Below are 15,896 nucleotides of genomic sequence, written 5' to 3'. Positions count from 1 at the left end.
TGGAATTAGGTTCCCTCGTGTTCCATCTTCCATTTCAGCAACCACTTACTGGAAATCCAATTGCTTTCGCGTGTGTATATATATGAGTGTGTGATTGTATTATCCATTTCCATAATCTGATGATATATGCATTCTGGCTGCCATTTTTGTATGTATATGTGTGTATGTCTGCATTCCTTCAGATCATATAGTTCGATTATCCCTGTGAGATGACGACTGCGATAGGAGGGGACAAGTCTTTGATTCGCTGTTCATTCTCGCCGCAGGTTCACTCTGCGGAATCGAGGTGTGGAAAGGTAGGGTTTGTGAAGTTTCCGGTTGTTGAGCTTGGTAGCGGCAAAGGATTCCTTCGATCCGGAATTATCGGCGGCGAGGTGAAATCGGGCTGTCTTGGACCTATTTGGACTCTTGAAGCTTCTAGAACCTCGAATGTCAATCCCAGAGCCGAAAAATCTCATCATTCTGGGTGCGATTCGCATGAGGTTCTTATCAATGAATGTGATGGTTTCTCTGGTACTAGTTTTTTTTTTTTTTTAAAAACAAAAACTTGATTTCTCTGGTCGATTTTCTCTGTTGTTGATGGAAAGTTGCATGGCCTGGACAGGAATTTGGATTCTTTTCTGCTAAACTTTTTATGGGTTGAAAAGAATATGCTATTATAGGCATAAAGTAGCGAGGTTTTCTATTCCATCAGTTTCTGATAGGTCAAGTAGATACTAGATAGTCATCAAGAATTCTCTTTGACGCCCAGTTTTGACTACAATGGAATAAACCATTGGTTCTATTTCCTTATTGTTTTTGTTTTTTGTTTTGTTTTTTTTTTTTCTTTTTATAACTACCATCTAAACTATACATAGTATCTACCCAACATGATTATGCCAACAACATCCTTGTGTTTGTCTGTTTGTTTGTTTTATTGGTTTACATTAATGAATGTTTAAAAGCATCCTATTCAATCTTGCCAAGTCAGACTAGTTATTATTGATCTGCCTATTGTTTATTGTACCATGAATGTGGGTCTAAGGTTTTAGGATATTTTTTCCTGCTAATGCTTGACTAATTACCTCAACAGGAAAAAGACCTCAAATGTCAACTATTGGGAATTCTTCAAATATTGTTTGGCATAAATGCACTGTTGAGAAGGTTGACAGGCAAGAGTTGCTTCAGCAGAAAGGTTGTGTTATATGGATTACTGGCCTCAGTGGTTCAGGTTTGTTCCAAAAATTGTCGACTGACATTAGCTAATATCACCTTGTGCTCTGTGTCTGTATGCCTCTATCTCTCTCGAAACAGTTTTATTGTTCACCTTTCTGTGTATTTCATATATGTTTTTTGTGTAATTTAGTGAATCCATTCTTGGTTTCCTATCTTCAACTTATCCTCCTCTCTTAATACTTGAAGTTTCCTTGTTTTTATTTAAAAATCACATAGGATGCAACAACACAAATTTAGCCTTCAAAGTGACATTCTTGAATTCCTTGTTTTCTAAGTTCTACATGAAGGCTTTGATTTGTTTTTTGTCTTCTTTATCCCTTAGTACTCTACTTTATTTCAGGAAAGAGTACTTTGGCATGTGCTCTAAGTGGAGGCTTACATGCTCGAGGAAAGCTTACTTATGTTCTTGATGGTGACAATCTTCGTCATGGTCTAAATAGTGATCTTAGCTTTGGAGCAAACGATAGGGCAGAGAACATAAGACGGGTTGGTGGGTTGCTGTCTTGCTGAGTTCTTTTCTTGAAAAAGTTGTCATTTGTCCTCAGGAATACTCTCATTTTTGTTTTGCTTGTAATACACAGGAGAGGTGGCCAAGTTGTTTGCAGATGCTGGAATTATCTGCATTGCCAGTTTGATATCTCCATACAGAAAGGAGAGGGATGCTTGCCGTGCTTTACTTCCAGAAGGAGATTTCATTGAGGTTTGTGCTTCTCATTGCAAGAATTCTAGATTCATATTTGTTTCTTAGTGATACGATGCTTAGACAGGATAGAGCTTTTAACATGAGATGTTATTGATTAAGTTCAAGACATAGCTCATCGAGTTGTATATTGTAGGTTTTCATGGATGTACCTCTACAAGTGTGCGAGGCAAGGGACCCTAAGGGATTGTACAAACTTGCCCGTGCTGGAAAAATAAAAGGTACTTTCCATTTGGTCTAACCACCTGACTACCAAAAGAATTTCTCTTTCCTTTTATGAAATGGTGCCATCTATGATCTATCTATAAAGTTACTTCATACATATACCATTATTTAACTTGCCCCCTTGGAAGATAGATTCAGCCTAAACGAGTCTATTGATGTAACGTGCGCAGGTTTCACTGGTATTGATGATCCATATGAGCCACCCTTGAATTCTGAGGTAAACACAAAACACCCCTATTATTGGTCTAAGGCAAATGCGTTATATGCACAAGAGAATCCGGTTTTGCTATACAGCCATGAATTGCACTAGAAAGATAGATCAACTCCTACCTTCTCACCTCTAAGACTTGATGTGTAGTCATGCCATGTGTTAATTGGCAACATTTGAACCGTAAACTCTGCAGGATGGTCATTCTAATGTATTTGCAATACGCAATTTCAAAACATATAATGATCACACAATTAGAATAGGTAATCTGCTTTCCTAATGGCTCACTTGGATCTACGGGTTTGCTGGTTTTTGTTGTGCAGATAGTTTTGCGTCAAAGCCAGGGATTCTGCAGTTCTCCTGGTGATTTGGCTAAGATTGTAATATCTTACTTGGAGGATAAAGGGTACTTGAAGGCATAGCCTGCTTACAACAGTCTAGCGGTATTTCTCCCATCCTTGTCCACCCTGCACAAACTTCAAATTGCAATTCATTTACAGCAAGGAATATGGCTTTATTATTTATTAATATTTGATCAAGATAGTTTAATAAGATGCCTAGATTTATATTATATTATATTTTATAAAATGTATATGTAGAATATGCATTTTTTATTAATTGTAGTAAGCATGATAAAGAACATATTTAAATTGTAATGGATTTATTTGACATAATTTCATCAAGAAAACTGAGCATATCAAATTAGAACCTTTTTTTGTTTTAAACTGCAATTGCATTTGCCAATGATCTTGTGGTCTAGTGGTACAAAGTTACTCTCTGAAATGGAATGTTATGGGTTTGAGCCCCAATGGAAATACTATATTGTAACAGAGTTAGTAGTACTAAAAAAAAATCACTATAATTGCATCCCAACACCTAATATTGGCTTGGATCTACCTTGCAATGTCAACCTGAATTCACCTTGCAAAGTGGAACTGTGTCCATTTAGATACTGAATGTTTACAATTTGAATTGTGAACGTTTAGTATGTAAATTGTGTATTTTGAACACGAGTCACGGATCCACCTTGCAAGGTGGACTCAAATCCACATAATAATTTGCCCAAATGAGTTGATCAGTCTTTCACCAGCTCAATTACCATTTGGACTGGATGAAGCTAGCATAGTAACAATTCAGTTTTTGTGGGTTGGGCCAAACAATAAAAATTAGAGCTTGATTTGGCCCATGTTTCAATTTTTTAAAGTTAAGTTTTTGCTTTCAAATCTTTTTAATTAGTTCAGTTTAGGATGGATTAGTTTAAACAACAAAATTTTGGACTTTGCCTGGTCCAGAAAAAAATAATTTTTTGACATTCAGTCAAATAATTGAAAATAAAAATATCCTTAAGAAAATAAGTCACTTTTTAAAAATCATTTTTAAGAAAATATTTTCTGAATTTTTAAATGCACTCCTAAAGACTTTTGTGGTCGAGCGGCATGATTGTTGCTCTCTTAGATGAGAGGTTATGGGTTTTCAATAGGTTGAGAAAGTATGTATGGACTGATACTGCATTGTAACAGAGTCAATAGTATTACAAAAATGCACTTTTAAAGCGAAAAACATCTAGATTCATGTTTTCTTTTCTACTATATTTAGTATTCAATTACTAAAAGATAAGATTAATTTAATCAAATTTTAATATTCCAACTAAAAATAACTTTTTGTTGATATTAGGAAAATTATCAAATAAGGCTCACGAACTTACTCGAAAAGTCATTTAACTTTCAAAAATTACAAGTAAACCCATAAACATCTTATTTTGCAGCATTGAAGTCCAAAAAACATTTAGTGATGTATAACTGCAGGTCAATAGGGTTCGGCAACCCTCCGACATAATTTTCGACAAAATTTTGAGTCAAATACTAACGATTAGTGACAGTTTTGCTTTTGAAGAAGGCGACCAAGTTAGTCGCCTTCTCCAGCAAATATGGACATATAAACTCTCTTGGTATATAGTTGTCGCATGAGGCTATGATTAATTATTGTCTGTTAACATATAATTTCTTAATTAATTTAATAGATAATCAGAATGCATCACCTTAATATTTTTTTTTTATTTTTAATGTAATATTGCTACTAGCACTAGCATAGCAACCTTCAATATTTATATCATAATTTGATCTAATTAATATATTTATATTTTTATAAAATGACCATTGTATTTATAAACTCTGCAATAAATATTTTGAGGTTTTTATTCTTGAGATATAATGTATTAATAAGGAAGTATATTCACTGTTGCAAAAATTGGCCGCCTAAGCGCTAGGCAGCCCTAGGCCGAGGCGAATTGCTCCATAGGTGGCCGACCGCCTATCGCCTAAGTCGGCTGATTGGGTCGAGTTTATGGCTGACTCGGCCGAATTTGGTCGAGTTAACTCGCCCAACTTGACAGAGTTAGCCAAGTTAACTCGAATGAGTCGGCCTTGTTAAATTTTTATATTTATATATATTTAAATTTATTTATTTATATAAATAAGAGAAGTATTATTTATATATATATATATATATATATATATATATATATATATATATATATATATATATATTACACCCACACTCATGCACTATTTTTTTGTTTTTGTTTTTATAGATCGTCGCTTAGGCGATAGTTTACCGCCCGACTAGCGCCTAGCGTCTACTGCAACCATGAGTATATTTGATATTTTTTTTGTTAAAATGTATTATAAATTTTATATTAATTTTAAATGCGTGGAATGATCTCTTTTCATGTATTAAAAATAAGCAAAAACGTGTAAGACCGTCTCACATATCCTTGTCCGTGAGACGGGTTGAGCCAAGATGGAATATAATATTTATACTAGCAAATATACTAAATCATGAATGAAATGTTTATTACTTATATGAAAAAATGTAATTCTTTTAAATTTTGATGTAAATTATTACATTTTTTCATAAAAGTATTGCATTTTCCTTTATAAGTGCAATATTGCTTATAAAGAAAAATATACGAAGTAATACTTTTACATCAAAAAATAAAAATATTACATTTGTTCTCAAAATTATTATGCCTTCTCTTATAAGTTATAAATATTTTATTTCTTATTTAATATTATATTTACTAATATAAATATTACATTTTCATATTAATCACTCCATCTCACATATAAACAGTATCACAATTGTGACACTTATTTATTGTGTGAGTGCGGGTACAAAAGTTAGGGTCGGTATGTCCCATTGCCAGCTGTATATAATTCATCCAGATGGTTGCATGATTTTTACGTGTGATAACTTGCATGGCCTACAAATCCCACAATCGACGGCTGTAAATTAAATAACAAATCAAGAAATATCATCTTCAAAAATACAAAAGAAAAAAAAAATCACCCTCACACGTGATTGTATCTTTCATGTTTATTAGGCCATAGGTATGTCAAAGGACCACTAATGGGGACCTAAGCAGCTATGGGTAGCTGTTCCTTAACTACCCTCCCATTAATTCATTATTTATTTATTTTATTTTTTATTTTTACTTAGGGCATTTGATATTCAGACTCCTACAAAGTTTAACCATTCAATATTATAATTTTATTAATAGTTCACTTATCAATTATTTGGTCACATTACGTTATTTACTTTGATTATTTGTATCACTAACCACTAATTTAATATTTCCAAACTATAAGTCATGGTTCACATTGACAATTCAATATATACTGCGAGCGTGATTCTTATACTTTAAAAATTATTATTATTTCCGTTAATACATTTTTATTATGATACATAAATGCAACGTTACTATAATCATGCTTGGTCTTATCATTTTATAGGCCTGGGACATAGCAACGAAAATACGTCCTACATGAAATTAATATTTATTTCAATAACTAAAATTTAAATTAAATAAGAAAAAAATACTAATGTCAAATAACTTGAAATAAGATTTAGAAATTTTTAACAATTTTACATACACACTAATAATCATGAAAACAATTCTAGATGATTTGCTAAATGCAAAATAATCAATAACCATATTAGTGCCTTCATAAATAAAGAATTATAGTTACATTTTTTAAAATGAATAAACAATTTAAAACCAAATAAGCTCGTACACAATCACATTGTTATTACAAAAAATAATAAGTAATTAATAATAAATATTTATAAAACAAAACTTATAAATAATAGTAGATCATGAAATCTTAATTATTGAGAACAATAAATCAAAATACTTTAAAACATGATATAATATATTTAAAACAAAATATGAAACATAATTAGTTACATAAAATAGTTTGAATATAAAACACATTTCAAATCACACATATTCTCTATTGATATCATATTTATAAATACTTTTTTTAATTAGATCAATTTCAAATTTTTTTCTAGATTAGTTTGAATACCATGACGCACAATAGAACTTCTAAACTACATTGACTATATAATTAATAAAAAATTAAAATATCTTTTAAAATATTTTTCATAACTAAATCACAAAATATATATTACATAAACATAACTCATTATAAAGTTCACAAAAATAACGCAATAAGTAGTTATGAATTACTCAAATAGAAATAGATTCAAAATTTGATATAAATCACAAATCAATATATATTAAAATCTCAGTATAATTATAGAAAGGTAAAAAAAAAATATTACAAAGTTACAAATTAAATTCAAAAATACAAATAGAAATAAATTCCATACGTTACGATTTTGATATTATATAAAGAGAAGAAAGGAGAAATTAATACCATATAATAATATCCTTAAATTCATGAAGAGTAGTGAAGGGAAATTTAATGTAAAAGTACTCATGGAGGTTCAGACTAGTGACCTTTAACATAATAGCCACTCTACCACCAACTAAAACAACTCATACTTCAATGCCCCAAAATGTATACTAAATGCTAGTACGGAAACTATATACCTAGTAGTATATATAAAAGGTAATGGAGTGGGGGGATTGTTATGCCATGGACTAAGGTGGATCCAGGTACATGTTCACAATTTTAGTATTTTATGTTTACAATTTTAGAACTTTATGCTCATAGTTTTTAAACTTTATGTTCACAATTTTTAAACTTTATATTCATAATTTTTGAATTCTATGTTCACAATTTCAGAACTCTATATTCACAATTTCATAACTCTATATTCAATAGTATAACACGATCTTTGAATCTATATAACAAAGTTGTGAATATCGAGTTCAAAAATTGTAAATATTGAGTAATGTAATTTCGTATATTAAGATTTAAAATTGTAAACATAAAGTTTTAAAATTATGAATATAGAGTTCTAAAATTATGGACATAGAGTTTTTAAATTGTGAACATGGACATGGGTACACCTTGCAAGGTGGACCGAGTCCATAGCGTCCTTTTCAAGCATGGGCCAAGGCAAGCCCTTGCTCATGGTCGGGTCTGACTGTAATTAATAATTAAGGAAAATGTATGATAGTATTGAATTTAAATCCCAAATTAAAAGCTCCTCACCGCTAATAATACCTTTGAAACTAGTGGAATGTGTAAATTACGGGATGTGTCTCAATTAGTCTACGTACCATAATGAGGTGTTTGGTTGGCATTACTTTCAATTTCTTTGCAATGAAATTCAACATATATGCAAACTACATTGTTTGGTTGGAGGTAATTCAATTCACTGGAATTGCAATTCCCTCATAGGGCGTTTGGTTGGAGTAAAGAAATTAAGATATCAATAATGTGGAAATAAAGTGATAAATTTCAGCGTTTGGTTTGTAGGAATAAAATTACTAGAAATTTAAATTCCAATGTTTGGTATACATGAAAATTGAAAGGGGATAAGTAACATAAAGTCAAAAATGTCCATACTTATTATTATTATTATTATTATTATTGTTATTGTTATTGTTATTGTTATTGTTATAAATCCTAAATGCCAAATTCAAATTTTATTTTTAAAAATTATGTAGCACGTTGTAAATAAACCTTATAATTGCATAAAGTCCCTTGTTTTTTTTTTCCTTCTCTCCCTTGTTTTTTTTTTTTTCCTTCCTTCTCCTGCAAAAATCAAGGTCTTTGTCGGAGAGAAAAAAAAAAACCAATACTCACATTAGTTAAAGACTATACAACTAGATTTTAGCTATGCAAAAACTAACAATTGGGATGCTCTTAGAGCATCCTCAATAGCAATGATTTTTTTTGTTTTATTTGTTTTTTGAGTTTTTGAGATACCAACTAGAAGAGAGATGAGGGAAAGATAAGATGGAAAAAAGATGAAAAAAAAAAAAAAAACAGATCTGATGCCAAAAAATAAAAAAGAGAGGATGCACTAGCTCGACTGATTTTTATCAATTCGCGTCCTTCTCTTTTCCACTTTTTTTTTTTCAAAGAAATTCACAAAAAATCATGCTTTGCAAGAATATCCAAACTATTCTATCTCCTCAAGATAAGTTGGCCATGTTCTCCTCAAAAATTGAAAAAAAAATTACTATTATGATGGCTCTTAAGGTGGTTTGGGAAATGGGATGATGTGGATTGACAGGGACAATAATGGCAAATGGCAATTAATTAACGCAACAGGATTTGTCCGCAGTTTCCTGCCTAAATAAATGCTAAAATATATGATATTGATTGCCTGTCACAAGTAATTAACTATGGAGAGATTCCGCCCATAATCATGCATCCACATCACTAATTGTACTTACCCAATAATTTGATCATTATTCATTTTTCACAACTATAACATGCACTACCCCCAAACTCCAATCAACTAAAGAGTAAGTGGATGAACTCTTTTTTTCTTTTTCTTTTTTTTTAGTTGGTTGAATACAAAGGAGGGAGTCACTCAAAACACCCCCCGCCCCAAAAAAAAAAAGAAGCAAATATCAATATTGCTTCCATAGTATTAGTAAAATGATAATTTTGGTCTACATATTTAATTTCTACTAATTTTCATATATGACTATTATTTTAGTACCAATTTTTATCTACGACTATTATTTTAGTGTCAAAATTAATCATGCCGGTCACCCATGCATCCGTTTAAAACGTGCATGTCAAAATCTAAAATTTTAAGGGTATTCTTCGTCCTTTTTAACTTAACATCTCAATTTGAGCATGAATAAATGGATTTAAGCCCTAAGATCGATCACGGTGCACAGTTCTACTCCTCACATTAAGGTAAGACAAGGAAGAGAACTGCAAATTGTGATCGATCTTAGGACTTAAATCCAGTTATTCATGCTCAAATTGAGATATTAAGTTGAAAATGACAAAAATACTCTTAAAAATTTTAGATTTTGGCACGTTTATACCGATGGATAACCAGCACGATGAATTTTGACACTAAAATAATAGTCATTGATAAAAAGTGGTACTAAAACAATAGTTGTGGTTGAAAATTGGTAGAAATTAAACACGTGGACCAAAACTGTCATTTTGCTAATACTTGTGGGATCAAAATTGGTATTTGCTAAAAAAAAAAAAAAAAAGAAACCTAATTATTCATCATTGGGTTATTAGTTGGGCAAGATAATCCTAAGTTGATGATCTCGTTCACTTTTTTTTTTAATAATCCAAGTTTTATAGCTTTGCTAAATTATATTTTGGACCTCATAAACATGTTATCCAGACCTATGAGGAGGTAATTCAAGTGTGTCTAATTTTGAGACTAACCCCAAATTGTATTCTTATGTGCACAAGGAGTGCAACTCTAATTTTAGACCAAATTAATCACTCTATTGCTAGAAACAAGATTTTTAAATGTAGTTGCTTATTCATTTGATCACCACACTTGGACACTTTTTTTTTTTTTTTTTAATAACAGCTTTAAGATGGGGGAAATATTTTGGAATTTGGAGAATAATATATTTATTCAAACATTAAAACCTTTCATATTTAACAACTAAAGTTCTTAAAAAAAAAAACAAATAAAGAAATTTGTGTGCATTAAATTAGGTCAAGTCGAATGTAATTGTACTAGAAAGCAACCACTAATATCTAACCATGTGCTGCACTATCAACCCTAACGTGGGTTTTGGGTCCTGAGTTGTACACTCCACAATGATCGAATTCAGGTCAATCAAGGTCTTTGTCTTTTTTCAAGGTCTTTGTCTTAATGGTCGTCCGTTAGCAATCCAAATAGACGCATAGCCCACTTCATTGTGGTCACCCTTTTTTTTCCCCCTTAAACACGTTTGGACATTGAGTATAAAATCAACCAAATTTGATGTCTAATTATTCAAAATCATGTATGTTTAATGGCATCTTTATCAAGTTCCTGGGTAATTGGTTTGATAATTATAATGTTTGTCTTTCTGCGTCGGTCTAACGGTTCAGTCTACCAAACTAATCTTCATTCGTTTCGAGAAGTACAGGAATTGGCCAGTTACTTATTAGTTTTTGTAAGTTAATTTAAACTCGAAATTGAAAAGTGAAAATCTAAATATATAAAATCAACTATGAATTTAAAAATGTGGATGCAACTCATTATATTCTTGGCTAGCTGTGGACCCTAGCTAACATGCCCCAATCCATGTCCAAAGATATCATTGTCATCATCATCATCACTATGAATTAAAACGTACTATCTCCTCCTCCTCTTCCTCGGCATCTATCTTTCAAGAAACATATCCCAAAACGTACAGAACTCTACACTTTCTCTTCACTATTCCCATTCCAGACCGACAAACACAATCATCGTATCATCGGAATATCGAGAAGTCAGATGGGAATAGTTGAGGATGCCCACAACGTAAGAGTGGTGGGGTCGGGGCCGCGGACGGTGGTGCTGGCCCACGGCTTCGGCACGGACCAGTCGGTGTGGAAGCACTTGGTTCCGCACCTGGTGGACGGCTGCCGGGTGGTGCTGTTCGACAACATGGGCGCCGGCACCACTAACCCCGACTACTTTGACTTCGACCGTTACGCCACGCTGGAAGGCTACGCCTATGACGTCATCGCCATCCTCGAGGAGCTCCAGGTCGAGTCCTGCGTCTACGTCGGCCACTCCGTCTCCGCCATGATCGGCGTCATCGCCTCCGTCGCCCGCCCTGACCTTTTCACCAAGCTCCTCACCATCTCCGCCTCTCCCAGGTATACAATTATATTATTTACACAATTCACTTAAATTTTTTTAATTCCCCCTCTATTTCTTAATTAAAATATTATTCCCTAATAACAAAAAATAGAAAGGCATCTTATTTTACTACTCCGTAGGTCTTAGTGAATTGTTTATAATTTGTTCTAAATTATTTAGGAACTTAACCAAACGATAATGGGCTATATTTAAATTGGTTTGTTTATTATTTCGAGTAAAAAAGAAAAAACAAATACAGCCCATATGAGCTTGACTTTAACTTAAATAATAGCCTCTTCAATATATAAATAAATAAATATAGGGAAGGTTTGGGTATATCTTCCTATGCAGTTGTGCATTATTCACCTTAAGCATTAAAACGGCATACTTTAAGTACACAAATCACGCACCTTAAGTACACAAGCCGCACGCTTAAGGTTTTAAAATGACGCACCTTAAGTTTCAACAACTCATGCACTTTAAGAAGGAAAATCACGCACCTTAAACTTTAGGTTCACTCACTTTAAGTTTCAATGCTCACACACCTTAAGCATACAAATCACGCACCTTAAGAAGAAAATTACGCATCTAAAGCCACAACACAACTACACGGAAAACACCCCACCGCACGATTATTTAAACCGTGTATTATATTAGTGTTAAATTCATATTTATTATACCGTGCTTATGTGTGTATATTATGAACATGAATTCTGTACATTATATATATGAATTTTATACATTATAAAATCAAATTCTGTATATTATACCAGAGTCCATGGTACACTGTGAACCTTGGTCCACGGTATAAATTGCCCACGGAGACATCCATGCCAACATATTAGTTAAAGTACGGCCGTGATAGACTCTTTCTATGTCACATTAATTTAAAATTCAATATTATGTTTAACAGGTATTAATGACGTTAACCATTGGATTGATGACGTTAACCAATGCTAGTTTGGTTTTTTTTTTTTTTTTTTTTAATAAACTAATACATTATTTTCTTCCACTAACTAAGTAATTATTATATTTATCATTAAGTTGCGACGTCCAATTGTCCACTTTGGACCGACAAATGGAGGAATTGCCTTTCTCCTTCCTTTACCACCTTATTATATCATATATCCTTCCAAATGTTAGGATAAATTGAGCGTGACAATGATTGGTCGGAAATTAAAAATACTTTTTAAAATTAAATTAATTTTAATTAACAAATGATATTGTGCAAGACTATATTACATGAAATGAATATATAATATAAACAACTATTCAGTCTCACACATTATTTTTTATGTTTACGTTTAATTAGGTATTTGAACGATGTGGACTACTACGGAGGATTTGAGCTAGAAGATTTGGAGCAACTATTCGATGCGATGCGATCAAACTACAAGGCATGGTGTTCAGGGTTTGCACCATTGGCCGTTGGAGGGGACATGGATTCCGTGGCAGTGCAAGAGTTCAGTCGGACATTGTTCAACATGCGACCTGACATAGCTTTGAGTGTGCTCCAAACCATATTCCGCAGCGACCTGCGACATGTGTTGAGTCATGTGACGGTGCCATGTCACATCATTCAAAGCATGAAGGATTTGGCGGTGCCGGTGGTGGTGGCCGAGTATCTTCACCGGAACCTTAGTTGTGAGTCCGTCGTGGAGGTGATGTCCACCGACGGCCATCTGCCGCAACTCAGCTCACCAGATGTTGTGGTCCCCGTGATTCTTAGGCACATTCAACATGATATACAGACCCAAAAATGAGAATGGGGTCTAAGATCGATCCAATCAACTGTAATGCATGTACAAATTGTTTCATTGTTAGTACGAATATTTTAATTCTGCATTTCCTTGACGTGTTCACTTGATTGAATAATAGCCTAGACTCGTTCAAATTAAATCATTATGGTTCAATTCAGTCCAGTCACTCTAGCTCAATTCAATTTAAAGACCTTACAATCTAATCTCATGTTATCAACAAAGCACCTTGGTTAGTTCGTCCATGGTAAATTAAACAAACTACAAGATTCAACTTGAGAGGTGATCCAGTCTATCTTTGAGAACTCGAGACTAAGAACACTGCACCTGTCAAGAGGCGATTCATTAATGAATAATATAGAATGTGTGTTTAAGAGTGAATCAAATACCTGTTGTGAATAATTCGGATCAATCGTTAGTGGTAGACGTGCGCCTTAATAGTGAATCAAATACTTGTGGAGGAGAATTCAGGACAAGTATTATAAACAAGGTATAAATGACAAATATTAAAAGAAATTACTGGTTAACTATTGATCCAACAAACATAAGTAAAAGGTCACAAAAGTATGGATATTTGGATAGCATATGTTGTTTGCCAGTGTGGGCTGCAGGGTCCATGGGCCATTCTTTGAAGGGATGATGTCTACTAACAATTTTCTTATTGATCCATTTCAAGCCGTCCATTTTCCTATTGAAAGTTTTGGAGTTAACGGCTTCAATAGAATTGTGCAGCGCGGGCAAATTATTGTGGTCTACATAGTTGTGTGGACTATGGCCTAATGTATATTATGAGTTAGAATAATATAATTTATTTGTAAGAATAATGTACACTATATATTAAAATAATGAAACTTCTATGGGCTTCTTGTTAAGGTAAGACCCAACATTTTTTATAATCACAGTTTCAATAATGGGACATCTGTTTTGGGCCCAAAAGATACCTGTGAAAGGAAAAAGCTTTTAACCCATGGGAGTATTATTGTGTAGACTATGGTCCAAATAATTTGAGATCTTACTGTATAAAGTGTTCGCTATTGACTGCACACCAACTAGCTCTGTTAGTTTCTTTTTAATAATTAAAAACACTCCAAGTTTCTAGAAACAAGTCGATCTTTTGCCTCATAACGAATAACATAGGATTTATAGAAACAATGCACCCCAATATAAAGCCAAAATGAAATAAGATATTGAAGATATTTATGACATTTAAGCTAAAGAATTCTCATACTAATGCAACAAGGCAAACTGCAATCTGGGTATATGAAGCTACAAAGAAACAGGAGATAGATATGGTGTTTAACCTATGGAAACTAAAAGAAAACATCTCAAGACTTAAAGGAAAGAGCTTTGAACTAGAGCAATATAATGCAATACAAATAACTGAAAACAGTAAAAATAAATAAATAAAGATTGTATTGTTGATGCGCCATCATTGGAAATACCATCCATCACCATTTGATCCTGCAAAACACTGCCATTAATGAATGATCCATTGGCACCACCCTCAATCACTAAAAACCCAGTCCCACTCTTCTTCATTCTCAATTTCATCTGCTTCAATATCCAACTTCACTGCTAATGAAGGCCTCCTCTCCCTCAACCAATCTGCAACTTCCCCACTCACATCTCTGCAGTTCTTCATACTAAGCTCCACCAAATTCGGACACCCCGGACCAAATGCTTCAATCCCCTCATCACTCACCCTCAAGCATCCATTGATACACAGCTTCTTCAAACCCAAACATTTCTTGGCAATGCAACAAACTTCAGGATCCCCAATACTCTCACTATGAGCAACAACCAATCTTTCCAGTTTCACACAACCAGAAGCAATTGCAGACAGACTAGTAATACTAGTCTCCATACCGTCAAGCACCAGTTCCTTGAGATTCTTACTGTTCTTAGCAATGGCGATCAAGCCTTCTTCTCCAACCGGCATTTCCCAATCGGGCGTCATCCTCAAATGCAGAGTCTCCAAGTTGGGACATTTTGACACGGCAGCAAGGCCGACATTGGTCACTTGAAGAGATTCCAGATGGATCGAAACTAAACTTTTGTTTAGATTAGTAATAATCTCTAGACAGCGATCCCAAGGCCCAAAACAACGCAAAATCTTCAGGGTTTTCAGATTGTTTGACTCGGCGATTAACAGCGCGAATCGCTCGCCGTAGTAAAGGTACTTGAGAGAAACGGATTTCAACGACGAAGCCGCGGCTCCCGCGCCGACCAGCTCAGGAACGACGCCGCCGTCACTGAGATTGGTGCCGCAGAGAGACCTAACCGTCAGCTTCTCCAGGGAAGAGCAGTGGTTGAGGAAAGCGTTCATGCCTCTGGACCCGAACGTGACAATATCGCACGAGAATTTCCTCAGCCGCTCGCAGCCGCGCGCCAGAGCCGCCAGCCCGAGTCCGGACACGCCGTGACAGCGACGGACTTTCAGTCGCGTGATGTTGCGGCAGCGAGCGGCTATGCGGATCAGAGTTACGTCGCTAACCCTCTGCGATTCTCTTCTGGAACGGACGTAGAGATCCGTGACGGAAGGGTAGCGGGAAAATATGGCGGGAATGTGCGGGGTGACGTCAGCTCCCACTCCGACGCTGACGTCGACAGTCAGCTGGTGGCGGCTGATGGATTCCACGGCGTACCATCTCCGACAGACAAGGGAGCAGTTTTTGCGGTCGTTGGATCCCAGGAATTGGAAAATTATGGCTAAGCATTCGTCGGGAATCACGTTGAAGTAATTCTCTTTGTCCGATTCCAT

The 15,896-nt window shown here is 34.3% G+C and overlaps 3 protein-coding genes across 3 annotated transcripts; 2 read left to right on the top strand and 1 right to left on the bottom strand.

The window, feature by feature from the left end:
• Positions 1-3,053, top strand: LOC116019333 (adenylyl-sulfate kinase 3-like). Its single transcript, XM_031259496.1, has 7 exons — positions 1-513; positions 1,073-1,210; positions 1,556-1,705; positions 1,797-1,915; positions 2,052-2,136; positions 2,311-2,357; positions 2,672-3,053. The coding sequence occupies exons 1-7, from the start codon at positions 210-212 to the stop codon at positions 2,768-2,770; spliced, it is 942 nt and encodes a 313-aa protein (XP_031115356.1). The 5' UTR covers positions 1-209; the 3' UTR covers positions 2,771-3,053.
• A 7,800-nt stretch (positions 3,054-10,853) lies between these two features.
• LOC116021130 (probable esterase KAI2) lies at positions 10,854-13,295 on the top strand. Its single transcript, XM_031261740.1, has 2 exons — positions 10,854-11,395; positions 12,691-13,295. Exons 1-2 carry the CDS (start codon positions 11,028-11,030, stop codon positions 13,139-13,141), a joined length of 819 nt encoding a protein of 272 aa, XP_031117600.1. The 5' UTR covers positions 10,854-11,027; the 3' UTR covers positions 13,142-13,295.
• Positions 13,296-14,639: 1,344 nt separating this feature from the next.
• Positions 14,640-15,896, bottom strand: LOC116020469 (F-box protein SKIP2-like). Its single transcript, XM_031260943.1, has one exon. It carries the CDS (start codon positions 15,894-15,896, stop codon positions 14,640-14,642), a length of 1,257 nt encoding a protein of 418 aa, XP_031116803.1.

The sequence above is a fragment of the Ipomoea triloba genome, chromosome 5 (genome assembly GCF_003576645.1).
Source record: "Ipomoea triloba cultivar NCNSP0323 chromosome 5, ASM357664v1".
In the NCBI taxonomy this organism is placed as follows: Eukaryota; Viridiplantae; Streptophyta; class Magnoliopsida; order Solanales; family Convolvulaceae; genus Ipomoea; species Ipomoea triloba.
This window is presented reverse-complemented; position numbering and strand designations above follow the sequence as displayed.

Excerpts from the sequence above, each read along its gene's own strand:
- LOC116019333 (XM_031259496.1), top strand. The coding sequence starts at position 210 with ATGACGACTGCGATAGGAGGGGACAAGTCTTTGATTCGCTGTTCATTC. Across the intron at positions 514-1,072 it reads TGAATGTGATGGTTTCTCTG|GAAAAAGACCTCAAATGTCA; the intron begins GTACTAGTTTTT and ends TTACCTCAACAG. Across the intron at positions 1,706-1,796 it reads AGAGAACATAAGACGGGTTG|GAGAGGTGGCCAAGTTGTTT; the intron begins GTGGGTTGCTGT and ends TGTAATACACAG.
- LOC116021130 (XM_031261740.1), top strand. The coding sequence starts at position 11,028 with ATGGGAATAGTTGAGGATGCCCACAACGTAAGAGTGGTGGGGTCGGGG. Across the intron at positions 11,396-12,690 it reads ACCATCTCCGCCTCTCCCAG|GTATTTGAACGATGTGGACT; the intron begins GTATACAATTAT and ends ACGTTTAATTAG.
- LOC116020469 (XM_031260943.1), bottom strand. The coding sequence starts at position 15,896 with ATGGAATCGGACAAAGAGAATTACTTCAACGTGATTCCCGACGAATGC.